At 38.7% G+C, this 19658-nt stretch overlaps 1 protein-coding gene and 2 long non-coding RNA genes across 3 annotated transcripts in view; 1 reads left to right on the forward strand and 2 right to left on the reverse strand.

Moving 5' to 3' along the window:
* Positions 1 to 4328, forward strand: part of LOC137973995 (uncharacterized) — a 20366-nt gene extending 16038 nt beyond the window's left edge. The window contains exon 3 of the long non-coding RNA XR_011117361.1: positions 4278 to 4328. This is a non-coding gene — a long non-coding RNA (uncharacterized lncRNA). The remainder of the gene's footprint in view (positions 1 to 4277) is intronic.
* LOC137973988 (uncharacterized) lies at positions 4287 to 7016 on the reverse strand. Its single transcript, XM_068820903.1, has 4 exons — positions 6850 to 7016; positions 6491 to 6573; positions 6144 to 6251; positions 4287 to 5342 (listed from the first exon to the last, which is right to left on the reverse strand). The coding sequence occupies exons 1-4, from the start codon at positions 6953 to 6955 to the stop codon at positions 5112 to 5114; spliced, it is 528 nt and encodes a 175-aa protein (XP_068677004.1). The 5' UTR covers positions 6956 to 7016; the 3' UTR covers positions 4287 to 5111.
* A 10996-nt stretch (positions 7017 to 18012) lies between these two features.
* On the reverse strand, positions 18013 to 18592 carry LOC137974000 (uncharacterized). Its single transcript, XR_011117366.1, has 3 exons — positions 18484 to 18592; positions 18282 to 18370; positions 18013 to 18109 (listed from the first exon to the last, which is right to left on the reverse strand). It is a non-coding gene; the product is annotated as an uncharacterized lncRNA (long non-coding RNA).
* Between the last annotated feature and the right edge of the window lie 1066 nt (positions 18593 to 19658).

Consider the following 19658-nt stretch of genomic DNA (forward strand, 5'->3'; position numbering starts at 1 on the left):
GAATGCTTTAGAACTTCAACTGAGACCAACCGGTGGCTTCAGTGTCTCTGAAAGATGCATTTCTCTTCTAATAATATTTCGGATAAGTTTTACAATCTTAAGATTGCATAGCGAAAATCATGAACTCGTAGTGAAAATTGTAGGAAGGCACAATCAGTCGGGTCCTTTCTGCGATGTTCAATTGAAAGGATACAGAGCTCGGGTTGCCGCCATAATGAATGCGAGCGTAAGTTTCACGCTCGACGATCTCGAACAAAGTAATATTGAAGCTGCCGCTAATCAGCCAGGTCGGGATGACATCTTTACATGTACTTGTAGTGGAGTTTGTTTGCGAGAAAGTGGCAGAAATTCCTGTCCATGTCGAAGTGCACATCAGTTCTGCACGTCTCGTTGCCACAAAAGAGCCAAGTGGAACTTGTGCATGAACTCCCGCCGTGTTTTGGAGGATGATTCTTCGGAAGATGATGTAAGTTCGATTTATTTTCGCTGTGTTGATAGAAGTTGAACGGGTCTATGATTTTATAACACTCGATTTCTGCAATTTTTTGGTGTGTGTGCGTGTTTGTAGAAAACGTCTTCAGAAGGTGAATCCACCAACACGGAAAATGCGCCCGATACCAGTCAAATAGAAACACGCGCAACCAGGGGACGAGGCAGAGGGGGAAGAAGAGGCCGAGGTGGAAGAGGAATACAGAGAGATCAGTCAGTGCAGAGAGAAACACGCTCAACCAGGGGACGAGGCACAGGAGGAAGACGAGGCCGGCGTGGAAGAGGAATACAGAGACATCAGTCAGTGGAGACAGGACGGCGAACAAGCAGCGCGAGAGAAGGGGCAGAGGGCACGGAAAGAGGAAGGGGTGCTAGAGCTGCAAGAGGTCGTTGAAGAGGACGCTTGGTGGTGGAAGAGGATGCAGAAGAAAGACAGGCTAGAATCAATCGACAAGTGCAGGTAAATGAGATTTATTGCTCACCTTTTGACGTCACCATTCTGACTAAAATAGTTCACTGGTAGTTATGTAATAAGTGGGATTTTTTACAAACCTTGAACACATAGTTGATCTCACCAAATGGACAGTTGTCATGTAAAGAAAACAGGTTCTTGTGTTTGATCAGTGATATCAGTAATCTTAGCCATTGTCTTTATTTACATTGTATTCGATGGATTTGTGTAGTTGCATTTAGTTAGGCATGTCCTGATCAGGACTTATGTCTTGGTGCCTCCACTGCTGAAATTTAGTTGTTGACTACATTTAGTGATCAACCACTAACATTGACAAAAAAAGTGTAAGAACAAAGTTGTCGAGAACTAAACACTACTTTGTTAGATTGTTGACAACTGCATTAGTCAAACCTACTATTGCTCTTTCACAATAAGAACCCTGTCGAGCTAAAACATTGCGAAATTATGTGAAACGTCAAGTTCCTTGTAAGGTCATTTATGTGATGAAACCAAACCTCAGAAAGAAAGGTAAAATTAAATTTTGGAATATGATTACGTCACATGAAAACCAAGAATACTCGAACAGGACCCACCTTTGGGGTTGGGGTTCGCTTTTAAATTTGAGATGACACAGGAATATTCAGCTAGCTAGACTCGTCATTATTAGACAAACAAGAAAAGTGAGGTTTGAATGTCACTTTAACCTTTTACGGCTGGATATAGGGGTGGCTATGCAATACAGACACCATCTTTCGACATTAAGCAAGGGGGCTGCAGGCAGACACCACCAACTATTTTGTGGTTCGGTGGGTCCTGTTCGAGTGTAAGCAGTTGTCCTTCTCGAATGGGGAAATTCGTTAGTTGTTTAAAGAAATTATTTAGGGTTTAGTTGCCAACAAATTGCTTCACACACTATGCCTTTTAGTTGTCAATGAAAGTTTAGTCGTTCCTTACAGTAACTGAATTTCTAGCCTGTGGAGACCCTTACTGATTTTATTAACCTGCGTCAAAAAATAAAGGATGTCTGCATGTATGTGTCTGTATGTACCCCAAATGTCATGAAATGATTTTCATAAAATGTACAAAATATTTTACATTTGGTTCATGTAATTACTGGACATTTTTACAGGCAGTATCTGTAATCATCTTGAACAACACCAGAACAAGTAAAATGGCAGTTGTTACTCATGCGCGGGAGGTACACGAGTTTAGGATTCGGCGCTGTTTTTCTTATTTTTTTATAAATTCAAATTTTTATATCAATTCTATTTTTCCACTTCTTCAATTTTCAGGATCTAATTGACAGACTCAGTGAAGTCCAGCTTCGAGCACTGGCAGTTGAACTTTTGAGGCGTCAACCTGCAGTATATGCAGATATTGCTAATGGTGAGTTACAAGTTGGGGCTCCTATAAGAGATCCTGTAAGAGAACCTTTACCAGTCCCTGAACCTGACAATCCAGATCCTGGTGACTCTGATCATGAATCAGATCCAGGTCCACCAAATGAGGTCCCAGATTGGTGCAACTGCCAAAATTGCAGACCAATGCCTACACAAGATGAAAATAAATGTTGCACTAGAACTGAAAGACCTTGCATAACTACAAACCCCCTGTTCACACAGTTGGTATTGGATGCCAATGTGCTTGATATAGCCATGCGCTACAGAGAGGATGTCCTTGTTCTTGAACATCCTAGAAACAATGAGAAACAATGGGAGACTAGGACAAGGCAACCGCAGAGTTATTCCCAGTTGCTGCGTACTTGCTATTCGCTCCCGATATCCATCTCCAAATGGAATTTACACAGGTTTCCGGCCTGCTCGTTTGTAATACAAATGTACCATTTTTGCTTGTTTTCATAACTCAGACTCAAATCATTCCTAAACCTTATTGTCACACAATGTTTACTGTAATGCACTTCCATTATATTTTATTGTAATATACCTTTAATGATGAATATGTGAGAGTAAATATATGAAAATGACAAATTAATTGAACTGAATGATCATCACAGTTATGAACACTACTTAAGAGGTAGTGAAAAGGCTTTCTCACTTATTCATCACTTACGGGTATATTACAAATCAACAAAACAGCCAGCTCCCAGTTGGCTTGTTAGCACAGTTGGTAGAGCACTGCACCTGTATTGCATAGGTCGTCAGTTCAAATCCTGTTCAAGCCTGAATTTTCTTCAGGCTTTATTTTCACTACTGTTTAAGTAGTGTTCATATCTGCGATGATCATTCGCATATTCATTCTTTGATCTGCAGTTCAAATATGTGATTTTTTTATATTCATTCTCACATGACTTTCATTGTAAGCTTAATTTAAACTGATTTCATTTGTATGCTTTTATGCCAATTGCTGATACCATCCAGCTGTAAGTAGATATGGCAGGATTAAAAAAAGGAAGACTACCTTGTAAAAGCCTGTGAGGGTTTGTTTACTCTTCCTCCCATGATGGAAAATTTTTCTGATTTGATCTGATGCTTGATTAGAAACATTAAGTAACTTGATCTAATATTGAATGGTTAAATACAAAAGGAGCAAAATTTCTTTCACGAAAAATATTCTTGTTTGTACGGTTAAAGCTCTCCTTCCCACTTGAACAACCTCTATGCACTACTGAAAGCGAGACTTGTGAGTTGTGAGGAGTTCCTCCATGTTTGGACGTTGAGTAACAAATCGATTCTGGGCAATGTTTCTGGGGTCTTCAGGAGCCAATCCAACTGGCTAGTCAACTGGTCCTTCAACACTGCGTACTTTCGCATAGATGAGCTCCATCAACTTAGGGATGTAAGCATAGGTCTTAGGCTTGGGGATGGGGACTGGTGTCCACTGCTTTGTGCGTTTGCTGTACTGTGCCCTGTATCTGTTCAAAGCATTTAATACAAGTGAAGATAAAAAATTCAATACTTTAAGTACATGTATCAGTTTTTACTGTACCAGCTGCTGTCAGGGGTTTCATTGCATTTTCATACACCCTTTTACACCCCCATTTTACATGTATATTATACACATTGTAGACCTCTGTTGCTGTTTGATACACCCATAAGGCAGGGGTTTCAATAACTTTAGTTGTAAGCGGCCACTGAAGGTGTAATATGGGACACAATTAAGGCCCCTTTCCTCTAGGGGGGTCTGGGGGCATGCCCCCCCCCCCCCCACCCAGAAAAAATTGAAATCTAGAAGTTCGGAAATACGATTTCCAGCATTCTGGGCAGCATCAGAAAGCGTGCTGTCTTTGTAGCATTTTAAAATTTCACTAGTCATCCTTGTTGTTGAATTTGCTTTTTTTTAAATATCATTTTTATTTTCATTATTGAAATCCAAACAGACTGCGGTAAGAGGTCCTACAGGCGGTGATAGACCACCGGTAACCAGCTTTTATTGAAACCCCTGAAGGAAAAGCATGATTTCATGAAAATGTTACATCAACACTGTACGTGGGGAGAAATACACGAACTAGTCACATTTTGAAGGTATTATATAAGCAATTTTTGATACCTTGGCTGGCCATCTGCTGTTGAGGCAATTTCACGATTTCTGTGCTTGTTAAAATCAGTGGCAGCGAGCTGGTTCCTCAGTTTGTAGCCCACATATCTGGCAATATAAATTGCAAGTTATGGCATGACTATGTACATTACAACCCCCAACATTATGTTTTAATAAGATGTACTTGAATCAGTACTTACGAGTAAGAGTGTCTCTTTGATGCATACATAAGCAAGTGGTTGTGGAACGACTCTAAAAACCCAGTGTGTCTAAAAAGACAAGAACACATAAAATGTGAGAGCCAAGCCAGTCATCACTGAGACATAAAACAATGACGGGAAAATAGTGTAAAGGAATAAGAAGTCTCCAATTTGACAATTGTACAGATAATATTTATGGACATAAACTTTTCATACGAGTGTGTACAGTGTACCTACATTTACCAACCTAACATTTGTAACTTGTCAAATATTTAGGTTGGATAATACATGTACCTCTGTTACATTGTATAATAAAATGTTTCAGTGTTAAGGCCCACTCTGTTTTTCTTTTGGACTCATTGTTTGTATTTTGCTGTTTTTACTCTGATGTACACAAACACATGTAATTGATTTTTGGTTTTCAACTTGAAAAATCTAGCATGCAAAGGCCATATCACTTACATGTTGTTGATTGTTTATATGTGAAGAAAATACCTGAAGTTTACATAATACGAAAGTGTCCTCAGTATGTTCTTATCCATCACAACCTCCCTCAATGAATTGTGCGCTGGAGTATTCTTCTTCAACCAAGGCTTGTTCCTGTCATCTGCACTTAGAGGTTCATGGGCACACTTTCCTCCTCCACTTTCTGCCAATAGCCACTCATGCTCATCCACAACACGGTGCAGAATGCTAATCCACATTTCCTTTGAGAAAATGACACAATCACCAACAGCACAGTACATGTACATGTACAACACTACACAATAGCATACTACAGCAAGTACTGTAAGTAAAGCTATGCATAAGCTAACTACAAGCATGTGTCTGTTGCAGAATGACAACCTTTTGAAAATGTGGCAAGTTCACAATAAGTGCATGGGTGTATTAAATTTTGGATGGATGTGTGCACCCAGGCCTCCAAATGTCAACTCCATTTTAGAAAGGGTTGGTAATTAATAGGCCACTTTCGATATATTAAAATTCAGCTTGATAGTGAGGCCTAGAGGACACAAACAAAAGAAATGAATAGACATGGTCATTCAATTTCCTTTGTTTGTGTCCGCTAAGCGTCGCTGCCATGCTAAATTTTGATATATCGAAAGTGGTCTATTGAAATGATTCTGCATTTGTAAATATAGGCAACTTTAGTTTTTGAAAACCTTGTTCCTTGTAGTGGAATTTTGCAAATTCCACTACAACACTTAAAATGTTTTAAGATTTCTGTTCTCTACATATTGTACATTTGAAATACAATAGTTCAGCTTCTGCAGAAAATAGTTTTTTTTTTTCACCTTCAGCTGATCACAAGCAAATGCAAAGCTTTCATGCTTTAGCAATATTACACGCTGCTATGGAAAATGTTCTAGATCATCAGTCCCAAAAGCACAACCCTCTTGGGTGCCACAAACCTGTATAGCTGTCGTAAGGGAATTTAAACCCCTTGTGGCCCAATTAGATTTCCAAAAGTAAATGATGAATTGCTGCTAGTACTGACAGAGTGTTACCTTCATGTTATCAACATTGCCATTGCAGCATCTGAAACAGTACCAAAAGTGGTTTCTAACTGCACTGATCCACAACCCCAACTCATCATTTCCTTTTGACTGTGAAGCCTGTCAAATTACAGGTATCAAGATCTAAAATTAGAGATACTCCAAAGAGGGAAACTAAAATTTACTAGCATAACTCTGTACTGTACAGGCTACAATGTATTAGCGTAAGGTTTGCCAACTTTGAATCAAAATAAATTGAAAATTGTACAACAATGGTTATTGTATAATGTACTGCAAGGACAATAAAACCTACTGGAAATTAACAATAAAATTTAATGTTTGCTGATCCTTGTACTCACGGAGTTTAATTTCTTGCATATTCCTTTACCACCATGCCACACATTACGTTGATGGACAATGTCTTTCAGCTTATCTGAGTTCTCTGAGGAAAAAAGACAAGTGGTTCATCAACCTGGTTATTATGTTCCCACAGAAAAGTTGCAAATGAGCAACACACACAATAATGACAGAAATGATCATATTACATTTTTTATACCAGGCTTTGCAACGTCAATTCCACAATCCAAAGCACTGCCCACTCCACTCTACCACACCACTCACACAACACATTAAGGACTTCAAAGTAACATTTTCTTAACACATATAAATATATAAACCAAAAAAAAAACACACACACTTCAAGCAACATGGCACTTACTGAAAAGTGCACCAATTTCTGCATGCCCATCTGTGACAACTTCTTTGATCACCATATCAGTTGCCATCAGAGTATCCATCCCCCTCCCAAAACCAATTCTGTCCATGTTTGCACTTTTTCTACCCTCTACCTCTCTCACATCAACAATTTCCAAGTGCAAAATAGTTTTCGTTTCCATGTCATACATACATACATACATACATAACTTTATTTAGTAAAGCAGGTCAAGAGGAAAAAAGCAACTTTACAGCTGATGTGGACCTACTGTAATAAAATTAACAATACATACATATGGTAGTGATTATACTTTAGATAAATAAGATAAATAATTGCTAAAAATAAATAAAACATAAAAATGTATTAATAATAATAAAAATCGGAATGCTTATAATTATAAACTACTGAGCTGTCTTTTTTAAAAGTGATATTCATAACAGTATGTTTTAATTGCTTCAGTCCATTTTTAAAGCCGGTTTGATTACAAAAAGATCTTACACTATCAGACAGGGAATTCCAGGCGATTGCAGCCCTGTGTACAAAGGAATTACGACCGAGCTCAGTGTTTGGTCTATTAACTAAAATATTTAAAGATTTCCTAAGATTATAGCTCTTACAGGTCCTAACAACTAATGAATTTATTTCCTCTAAACCTAAATTATAAAAAGCCTTATGAGTAATCATTAAAATACGAAATTTATAAAAATATTCAAGAGGCATCCACCCCGCTCTTGCTAAAATATCTTCATCAGTCATGCCCTTTGGCAACTTATGAATTATTAGTCTAGCAGCTCTAATATGTATCAATTCTAATTCTTTAAATTTGGAGCCAGAGCCCCAAACCACAATCCCATAGAGGACACTTGGGATTACAGTCTTAAAATACAGAGTTTCTACCATAAATTTGGGTAAAAAACTTATACGTCTCAGCATTTTGACTTTAGTATTGAATGACACACAAATTGATTTAATATGCTGAGACCAAGACAGTTTATCATCGATGGTAACCCCGGGACAAGCAGTAGAGGATATGTACTGAATAAAATTGTCACCCAACTTCAGAGGTTTCAAAGGACCAATGAAGGGATTAATGCTCAAAATCATTGCCTCAGATTTACCCTCATGAATAATCAGTCTATTCTTAAGGCACCAGGTATACACCTGGTCAAGAACCTCTTGTACAAGAACGATCTCATCAACAGTGTCACCTATATAGATTGCATAAATTGTTGTATCGTCCGCATACATATAAAACGCCCCTCTGTTAACATGATCTGGTAAATCATTTACATAAGTTGCAAAGAGTCTGGGACCTAATAAGGACCCTTGGGGTACTCCAACTTTAACAGGTCTTAAATCCGATCTTATACCATTAACTTGAGTCCTTTGCACACGGTTGGAGAGGTAATCATTGATCCAATTCCACATACTACCCATAACTCCAATTCCTTTAAGTTTTTCAACAAGGATAGTGTGATTTACCCATCAAAAGCCTTACGGAAATCAATGAATAAGACTCCAACCTTGCGACCTCCATCCAAAGCCTCTCTCCAAGCTTCAGTAAGATGTAGCAGAAGACTTTCAGTTGAATAACCTTTTCTAAAGCCCCATTGCTTATTAGTTAAAATACTATTGGATAAAATATGATCATCAAAGGACTTACATACAACCCTTTCAAGCAGTTTATGGATGGATGATGCTAGGGTGTTGGTGCAGTACTGAGCAGAATGGCCTGGTGAATCATTTTGGCCATCTCCACTCAATATTACATGTACTTCCTTCCCAGCCCTTTCCTGCCAAAACTCCTTTTGCATTGCTTTCCAGTAATCATCCACAGCTGGGGCAACAAACAACTTTTGGTACTGATAAAATAAGGAGGAAGAAAAATACTGCAGATTGAGAAACCCAAAAAGTAGACCAACTTTGGTAAAAGAATTTCCTGAAAGAAGGATGAATGATGCCAACAAGAGGTTTCCAGCTCTCACATTGTCACAGGTGACAGAGCGCAAAAACCGCTAGACATGCGCACTAGAATCACACTTGTGTTGCCGCCATTCCATTTTCAAAATGGCGGACGACAAATCAAAATCCACCACGTCATTGTGGAGGCTGTCACGCCGCTGGCGTTTCTCTGACAAAATTTGCAAAAAGATGATTTGAATCTGCCATCATTCAACGATGCTTCAGAGTCGTCAGGGAAGAGATCGGACCAAAACCAGTTCGCCTAAAGCAATAGAGTTTTTGACGAGCTTCGAAGCTTCATTTGACGTTCGTTGTTTAGAGTTTTGCGTTTCTTAAGGTGGTCGGTTACTCTTTAAGCTCAGAACAGAGATATGTTGGAGGTAAATTGTTTTCGCGAAACATATCAAATATGACTTTTTTTTCGTTGATATGAAAATTTTTGAGAGGTGTTTAAAGGTGGAATTCCGATTTCATACACTAAGAGAGACTTTTTCAAATCGAAGTTTGAAGAGAAGCAGGTTTTTTTACCGCTGGTGTTCATCTTCACAGTTGTAACTGGTTTTACACAGAAAAGCGAAGTCCAGTGCCTTATACTTTCACGCCACTCGATATGGTTTGTGAAGTTTTGGGGTCGTAAGTTGTCCTGAAATGCATATAACGTACATGTATGTTTTTAACTTCGAGTTAATATCTTGTCGACATTGTTCATGTAATACAATGTAAGTTTTCTCGCTTTATAAGCCAAGGCGACAGAGCGGCTGCCTGTTATATTTAAAACAGCGGCAAATATTGACAACAAACCCTGTTATTTTTTTCCTTTTAACAACGTTCATTGCTATGTTTTGTGTAACTAAAAATAAAATATGTCAACTGTCACATCTGACTGCTGGGGGATTGTGTGCTTTTTCAAGTTTATGGGACTCTTTGCATAGGGCGAGTTAAGTTAATTCAACAAAGTAAGCTGCTTTTTCCATTTAGAGACTGAAAATGTCAGCAAAGGTGCTCTAGTTCAATGTGCAAAGCGCTTTTTTTGGCTTTTGATGCCAGCAGTTCACCACACTAGAAAATTTTTATTCGAGGGCCACTTGCTACTGGCTCACAAAGACTACAGAATTTGCCACATGGATGAATACATTTCACCAATGAAGGTGAGGGATGGAATAACATTACAATAGTTGCAATAATAATCTGCCCTGAATTGAATTTTCCCTACCCCTCAATATAGATTCTACGCCCCCTTCTTTGTCAGTGCCAAAAATCTGCCAAGAGAACTGAAGCACTAAGTTACACAGAATTAGTCAGACAGGAAGAAAACCCTCAAGGATCAAAGGCAGGAGCTGGATATTAAGCAGAGAAAAATCGAGAACGAAAACAAAAACTTTCACATAAAAACATGAAGGTAAGTATTTGGGTTTAGCTCATTACGACAATGACATGCCAATGCCTTTGCAGTACTAACCCCCCCCCTCCCTTCACCGAGACACACACACCACTGACAGCAGTACACTGCTTAGCATTATATTGAGCGCCACAGGCTGTTGGCTGTAATCAGTAACACACTAAACATGTTTCATTTCATATTATTATTTACATGCACAGAACAAACTGCATTGAACGTGATGCACAACCCCATGAATTTCGCAAATTGCTTTTGGCCTATTACAAGACCTGTGAGTAAAACCACACCAAAAAGTTAGCTCACTATAATAAGGTAAAACAGATATCATTTTCATAATGGTTATGCTTTACAATGTAGCTGTGTCACCGAACACCTAGGGTCAATAATTTTGCTATTATTCCAACAGTAAACACTTAATGACTGGTCCCGAGGGAAACAGTTCATTTTGTTTCCCTAAAAAATTCCAATGTTCCCCTGAGGCACAGACGAGGGAAACAAAATGAACTGTTTCCTGAGAGACCAGTCATTAAGTGATTTGTTATATAGCACAAATAGGAAAACGTGCAACGGGAACAGCAACGGTGGTCGTCGGTCAACATTTGCGGGCAACAGTGCACTGTTACCCTCTGACGTGATAGATTTTGCACTGTTGCCCGCTCAGAGACTTCTGAACGGCAAAAGTGTTATTGTTAGATGTCATGTGACCTTGAAGTAACCAATGAGAGCATGCACTGCTGGGGGCAAAAACAGTTATATAACAAAAATAATTTTTATTCAACATAACACACTTTTGCAGGAAAAACAAGATCAGCAACACAAATCAAATGTTGAATTGAGAGAAGAAAATGTCATGCTTCACAAAACAGGACAAAGTTATAGAGACAACACAGTTTTAAAGAAAAATATTGGACTGACATAAAAATTAATTATTACCATGCACATGTAACCCTGTGAAAAAGCACCCCAAATGCCTTAATTTCCAATATAGGTTTTAGTCAGAACAAACTTTTCCTTATCACAGACTAAATTCTTATGGTCGTTAATTTTCTTTCTAGTGCAAATAATATTGAACAAAACAAATAGTGTATTGTAATAATCAACTGATGTATGTTTAGTATTTTTTCCTTTCATTTTCCCGAATTTTTCTCCACCTATATATATCTGTTTGGGTCAAGTTAGCAGAAAATTGGGGAATCCACTCAAAAGAGACACTTGTAATATCACTGGCAGTACTAAATCCTAACATTACTCAACAACAATGACAATATTATTTGTGTTCCTTTACTATGTGTTTTACAACTAAAGGAGACACTGCATTTAGCTCTCTTGTGCACCATACAATTTCACAAGTCACTAGTCAACCACTAAACAAAAGGAGGGAAGAACTTATATGATCCAGACAAAATGGGAAATTTTGGTGGTGAACATTCTCCAGACCTGTTTGAAAATATCTTCCATGCTACAATGTATTAACAATAATGAAAATGGTTTTCCGTGAACCAAGAAAGCTAATCTGCAGAGAGTAAAAGTAGGTTGCTGTACTACTGCACAACTTCAGTTTCTTCATAAATCAGGTATGGCTACCATTTCCTACAAACAAAAACAATGATAAAACCATTACACAGAAAGTGAATAATGACAGTGTAAGCACAAGGGGAAGGATAATACCTTACATTATGAAATTTTGAACCACGGATACTGTGTTTTTAGCTTTCTGATTGGTTCATTCACTCTCAGTTAACAGCTCTTATACAGTATGACATAATATGGAAACTGATTGCGTCAAGTGTTACCACGCTGGAAACTGATTGGCTTTACCGGTAAATTTGTCCAAGTGTTAAGAATCAAATGAAAATTTAATAAAACAATTAATGGATATAATTGAGTGGTTGATCTCATCTCAACATGCACTCATGGAATTATAATATTATTATTGTTCATTATTGTCTTGTGCTATAGGAATTATATGCTTATTAGTAGAATTACTGAAAGTTCTCTGCGCTGATTGGTTGTCATTGAGATGATTATTATTACGTGATAATCACCAAAGCGGTTTTTCAAAATAGCCACAAGCTGTTTTGTTGAGGTGACAGACGAATAAATTAATTGTTATAAAGAAAATGTGTATTATTCAAATAATCAACTATGTAATAGGCGATTTGCATGATGGCATCATTTACTAAGAAATTGAGTTGCTTCTATTGTCAGGCAAATTTAAATTATTTTTTCTGATATTCCCTTAGACTCTATGAATGTTGGTGAATAAAAACCTCAACTTCATCTCGGTTTTTATTAACCGATATTCACCTTGCCTTCGGCGAATAATAATTGTTAATAATTATTATTTGGTGTTCATACTAATTTTTAGTGTTAAAGAATTTTCAGTCAGGGGTATGCATCTAACTAAAGCTGTAAGGCTTATTACTATTATTATTGTTGTTATTATTATTATTATTATTATTATTATTATTATTATTATTATTATTATTATTATTATATAATGTACCTGAAATGTTTGCATGCTTCCAAAGCTTTACTGCACATGTGTTTTTGTAGCCGTTTTGCAAACTTACATTTATAAATGTGAAAAAGTTGACCAATATGGTTACTCTGTTACAGTAATGTACTTTTCTGGGCTGTTCCACAACTGATCAGGACAATATTGCCAAACACTGAGTGGAAGACGATTTGATGCAGATTTCCTGGAATGGTTTCTGCAAAAATATTTGCGAGGAACAGCAACAAAAACCTCGCACAGATCGATGGCATTTAACAGTCAAGGTTACGTGACGTGGAAATTGTAAATCCCAGGTGTTAAGAAAATTCAACTTTGTGGCTGAAGTTCACTCACAGTTCATCTGCAGCAAGAAACCCAATGGACGGTTTTATACGATCAAAGTTGTATGACCGCGTTACAGTCCTCAATAACGTACAACGGCCAGCCAAACTTATCTTCAAAAGCAAAAACCTTTCGTCCATCAAGACCGAGTTGCTCCTGTAGTTCCCGAGAACAAAGAAGAATTTCGTTGCCAGTTCGCTGGTTTCTGTAAGATTTTTAAATAATCTGGGGGCAGACCAACACCCCATGTCAAGAAAATTCAGAGTAGCCAAAACCAACAAAATGATACAAGAGGACGCATTGCTACTTGACATGCAGACTTGCGAAGTAATCAATCGTGTGTCCTCGACCGTTGATTTGGAATCGCTGAGTGTTCTCTCCGACCTTGAAAAAAATTCCTCTGGCACCCAGGGTATGAGTCGTCTAACTTTCCACAAAATTTGACAAATGCTAGAGTGTTCTTCTCCACTTGATCGATCACTGTCTCGATCACTTCGAATCTTCAGAGTTTACGCAGGCGCAGTTACGCGAAAAAAGCCATTTTACGTCATTATTCTCTAGCCAATCAGCGGTTTTTGCGCTCTGTCGTCACAGGTAGCTTCCGCCTAAATGGCCAGCACTACATTGCCAGGAAACAACCAAGCAAGTACCAACATATGTTTTTTTAGTGTGCCCATGAATTCCTTTCACATCCTGATCTACCACACCTCTTTCCATGAAGCTGCAGGAGCAATGACATATTGTACTCTGTAAACACAATGCATTTTTCCATTCCAATGGCATCTTTTGATGTTACAACTTCTGCCTGCCTGGAAGCCTGGGATGGTTCCTCCTGATCATCATCAATTTGCTGGTCATCATGGCCATCGATTGTAACATCAAACAGAACTTTTATCAAGATCTCTGACATCCAACCTGCATGTACATGACAAATATAATAAAATCATAAATGCTTATAGTGCATACTTTGGTAAATTTCCATGGAAATGATGCTGAAGAAGTTGGACCAAGGTGAGGTAGTTGGACCATTAGAATGTTTCTAACTTGATTGTATGCACAATTTACTATGATACATACTATGTACAGCCTAAAATAATAATTTCCAAAAACAAACAAACAATCAGATTAAAAAAACACTTTCTCAACAAACTAGTCACCGTAATATTTCTTGAATGGTTGAAAGCACTGGATGTACAGGTTCAAACTCTTCTTCCTCATCACTATCACTTGCTGTCAAAGTTTCTTCTTCATCAGGTGATTGCAACCTAAAACTATCAAAAACAGGGAATAAAATAGGTTTGGTCCAGTGAATGTTTCAAACAAACATAAAACCAAGATGGCAATACATATACTATTTCAAGATAAAGAAACACTGTGTATGCAGCATCACCCCTTAAAATAACAAGCGCCAACCTTGAAATGATTTGACTGTCGAATTCTTTCAATTCTCCTACAAGAGTGTCTTCTTCACTAGCTGACAAATTCTCCTGTTCCAATGGTGCATGCCTTTTGGAACTTATAAAAGAAATAAATATGAATATGAAAAATCAGAGTACTGAAAATAAACCAATGTACATGTAAGTGGCCCTGTCTAAAATATATTTTGTTCTTACATACCTAACTGATGAATTACGGTCGTTTCGCCTACGGGTCGTTTCGCCTACTGTCTGTTCGCCTACGTCTAGAGTCGATTCGCCTACATCCTAGCCTGTTCCAGGCTCTCAGATAGTCGAGAAAACGAAAAGAACTGCGTGTGAAAAGCGAGTGGGGGCTTGGGTCGAGGCGAGGCGGGAGAGCCTGTAAGCATCTCTTTAAATTCTTCATTCCGCCCACTTTGCAAATAACCTTTCGCATGTCAAAATGTCAATGTCAAAGTGTTGAAAATGGGCGGCATTGTGGGGTCCCACGCGAGTTCAAGCGCGATTCTTTTATTGTTGTTCAGAGGTTATGCGTTAATTCTCACTTGTGCGAGTACGTTAGCCAGAATTTAAGGAACTTTTAGGAAAATAACTTTACGCGAACGAAGGCATTGTCAAAGCAACCCTGAAACGAGTGTCAAGGAAATCACCGACGGGAGATTTAGCAAATTCGACCAAAAGACACGACCAGTTCGAAAGCTGCGAGTTCCAGACGCTCTGTTGACTTTTTCAAGGAAAACAGAAACCCGACCATTGAAGTTTCTGGCCTAGATGATAAGATGGTCTCATCAATAAACTTCAGCTCTGATGCAACAGGACAACCGATAATGAATGTGAAAGATTGATATTTCATGTGGATGGGTTCAATTGCATTTGCAGTATACAGACACGCGCACGTAGCCATCACCTTCGCTTCCTGAAATCGCTTGATCTTTTAAAGCTTTAAGACATACAACGGAAATACAAGCCTGTTTTCGGCAAATTTTTGCGCTCTTTCAAAGTGGTTTTTTCTTTTTGCTCTCATTTTTTCGACGGCGATGAAGGCAGAAATTTAATTGACCCTAGCTGGTGAATTCGAATACGCAGCCAAGTATTTGCATAAGAAAGAATAACAAAATATTGTATTTTTCTCGTTCGTCAGAGTTTTCAGAGAGCGCCGTTGAATGCTAACAATTGTGGCGTGCATGGGACATAATAGTTGTGTCAAATGCGAACTATATACACTATATATCGTACCCGGTGATGCTATATTGTAAGCGTTGTGGAGAGATGTATACAAAAATTTGGTTTTATCAACGGAGTTGATAATGTAAATTGGCCACCGTACAGAGATTCTAAAAGCTGACGTTTCGAGCGTTAGCCCTTCGTCAGAGCGATTCGCTCTGACGAAGGGCTAACGCTCGAAACGTCAGCTTTTAGAATCTCTGTACGGTGGCCAATTTACATTATCAACTCCGTTGATAAAACCAAATTTTTGTATACTTCTTTAGAAACTACCCCTTCATTCATTTGTGGAGAGTTGTCCTATCACAACATTGAAGCGCTTTCGCAACGCGCGGCAGTAACTGAAAATTTATGCTTTTACCAAAACCAGTTGGAAGCATTGCAAACGGATCGTTTTTTCGACTTATTAACGTCGAACAGACACAACTTTTGCTCGAATCTGAGTGCTTGTACGTTTGGGAATACTTTAAGACACTCGGCGACAGAATTGACCTCTTTCTTTCGTGCTCCGCGCGTGAATCAAAATGATTACGAAAGTGTTGATGTAAACTGTCAAAATTGACCAATCAGAGGGTATACCAGGAGCTGGTATACCGGAATGAAGAATTTAAAGAGATGCTTACAGGCTCTCCCGCCTCGCCTCGACCCAAGCCCCCACTCGCTTTTCATACGCAGTTCTTTTCGTTTTCTCGACTATCTGAGAGCCTGGAACAGGCTACCTACATCCAATACGTCAGTTCGCCGACGTCTTAAATTCCCTACCATGACTATCATTTTGTAAAACAGTTGACCACCTTGAAACAACATAGAAATAAAAATGTCGGCAAAATCTCAACCGCTACACTCAAAAAAAAACATCTCACCTCAAGTGACAAGCCTACACAACGCCTTAACTTTTTTTTCATCTAGCTACGCTTGCATATCGCGTGAAAGCGCACGAACTAAAAAACCAACACTAATTCATAAAGTTCATGATACTGAGAACAAATCACAACATCGATACAAACATTGAACAGACCTCTCAAGTCTCACGATTTTGTCGTGAGACTCACGGTTTTCAGTTCAATCTCATGGTCTCACGACGAGACAGACAAATCTCACGATAAATAGAGGCGCAAGCTGAAAGAAGAAATTTTTTTGTAGCATTTCATTTTTGGCTTGCTTAGGTGAGTTTCTTGCGTCAATACTGTGCAAATTTATAGTTAACTTTAACAAACAAAGCTGTTCAATTCTCCATCCGTTTACAGTCCATGACAGACTGCCGTCCATCACCATATATAGAACACCTGTTTGAAATTAGATCATCATAACCAGTCTCTCGCATTTTGATCACATTTTCAAAATGGTGGAAATTGCTGACGAACCTGATGAACTATTGGATAGTTCTTAAAAGGCAGCTACTGCATATAATGCTGGCCTCGGTTTTTCAAAAGGTGGATAACGCTATCCACCGGATAAACACTAGCAAAAGCAATTGAGTTATCCAGTGGATACTAATTATCCAGTGGATAGTGCTATCCACCCTTCGAACAACTGGAGCCTGAGCAATGAGATCAGCTCAGTGCTCACACACTGGCTGGACTTAAGCTGTGAGTATTGAAGCTGTGAAAATAAAGTTTATTCCTGTGTTGTTAAGGTCCACACATGTTTTTAACAAAATATAAGCAGGAAAAAACACTTTCTCTTATTAAGAACCTGTGTTTACTTGGTTGTGTCTGCCGGTCGATCAATCTCCAGATTTTTACTGAAATCTCCAGATTTTTTGACATCAGTCTCCAGATTTTCGGTGTTTTGAGGTTGAGAGGTCTGATTGAACCGCCCAGTAAAGTGAGAACGAGCTAATTTCTTACGTACGTTATCCTTTATTGATATGTTAATGAAAAGTCTCCCTTTCTCTAGTATACGTATGCCGCTAAAGGACCCCGCTCAAGACACAAGTCTACAGAAATAACGCCTTAGCTAGCAGTCAGATATAATTTTTTTCATCTAAGTTTGCGGATCGCGTGGAGGCGATATAAAGTTCATGATCGCAACATCGATACAAACATTGAACCGCCCAGTAGAGTGGGAACGAGCTAAATTTTTAACGTATCCTTTATTGATATGTTAATGAAAAGTCTCACTTTCTTTGGTATAGGCCGCTCAAGGACCCCGCTCAAGACACAAGTTTACAGAAATAACACCTCAGCTAGCCGTCACAGTTTTTTTCCTGTGAGGTTCGACAATCGTAGGCGAACTGACATATTGGACGTAGGCGAACCGACATCATACGTAGGCAAACAGACAGTAGGCGAAACGACCCGTAGGCGAAACGACCGGTTACCCTAACTGATTTCACTGGGGAGGGTGAAGCCGAAGTCATAGGCAACAGCCGCAGCGGCCTACGAGTTTCATTTCCAGCTGCCACTGGGGTTGAAGTCACTAAACAAAATACATTATGTTTGAGACTCTATAATCAATATTTTTTTCTATATTGATTCGAGTTGTATTTTTAGATGAAGTCGTCAGTCAATCAAATAAATGTGTCTACAGGAAAAAACGTTCTTCACTTCAATAAAGAAAACAGATACAAACTAAGGTAGAAATAACCTACTATGTGGATGTAAATGTATCGGCTGACCATGTAATGGTGTAGCTGACGAAGTGTTGGATCCAGGTTGTGGTGACTGCTCAACAGGATCACTAGCGAGAAAAGACAAACCAAACTTATTCAAATCCGTTACGAACGTAAATTTATTGTATCTTAAAATAATGGCTGAAATGATAAATGAGAATATCTTCAAAGTAAATGTTACCTAGAGCGATTCTTTTCTTGTGCAGACCCGTAGAAGTCCATAAGGAACTTTGCCAGGCCTTTGTCCTTCGACAGACCCAAATTAACGCGCAAATTACGCCAGCGCTCGAAACTGTCCAACAAATTGATCCTCGAAGAATCCCTTCGGGCACATAAAGATTTTCTCCGCTTTTCTTATAAAAAAGCGCCAATTTTCAGCGACGGACGACAGCCCCGTGCTTGGTACAGAGGCGATATGAACATTCTCCGCATTCCTCTAGCGAGGCGCGGCAGGTACAAAACGCAGGTCACAGGTCACAGGGAACAGGGAACAGGGAACAGGGCACAGGGCACAGGTCACAGGTCATTATTTAACCTATAGATCGTTTTCACTGTCACGCAATAAAAAAATAAATCGAAAACCATCCAGTGGCAAAAGTCAAGAATTCGTGATGTTGTAGAAGATAAATGAAGAAGACACTTCTCCAAGTTTTAGGCCCGTGCGTTTCCCCAAACTTCAGATATTCGTCGAAATGTTTCGCAGAAATTTACAGAGCCCAGTATGAAAACGCCATGTTGGTGCACATCTGTGGTGCACCAATATGGCGGCCGGAAAATAGTGTCAACATCTGTTACTTACTTTGGCTATCTAGGCGAGTGATCATCTGTACTGAATAGACAGCTATTTACTTAAGCACTTTTCCTAATGCTTTAAATTCTAAAAAGGCTCAAAACCATGAGATAAATATATATTTCTCAATAAACTTGATCGTCGCCTCGTGTCACGCACCGCTATAACTCAGAAATTCAAAATGCTCTGGTTTCCAAACGAAGCACGCTATTGAGCTTTAAAATTGCAAATGGGTACAAATTTACCGCCTCTTATGCCTGATGAGGATAAAAACTTTCGTGGCTCTTTAGTTTTGGATTTTAGAAAATGATGACGTCACGTGAAAACGATCTATACAGAAAGTATCCTAAACATTCATAAAAGCTAACCTCAGGCCTTTTTAGGCCTAACTAGGCTTAAAGAAAAGTATCCTAAACATTCATAAACGCTAATTTTAGGCCTAATTAGGCCTAAAGAAAAGTTTTTAGGCCTAAGGTTAGCTTTTATGAATGTTTAGGATACGTCCTGTATAGGTAAAACAATGACCTGTGACCTGTGACCTGTGACCTGCGTTTTGTACCTGCCGA

Source organism: Montipora foliosa, chromosome 1 (genome assembly GCF_036669935.1).
Source record: "Montipora foliosa isolate CH-2021 chromosome 1, ASM3666993v2, whole genome shotgun sequence".
In the NCBI taxonomy this organism is placed as follows: domain Eukaryota; kingdom Metazoa; phylum Cnidaria; class Anthozoa; order Scleractinia; family Acroporidae; genus Montipora; species Montipora foliosa.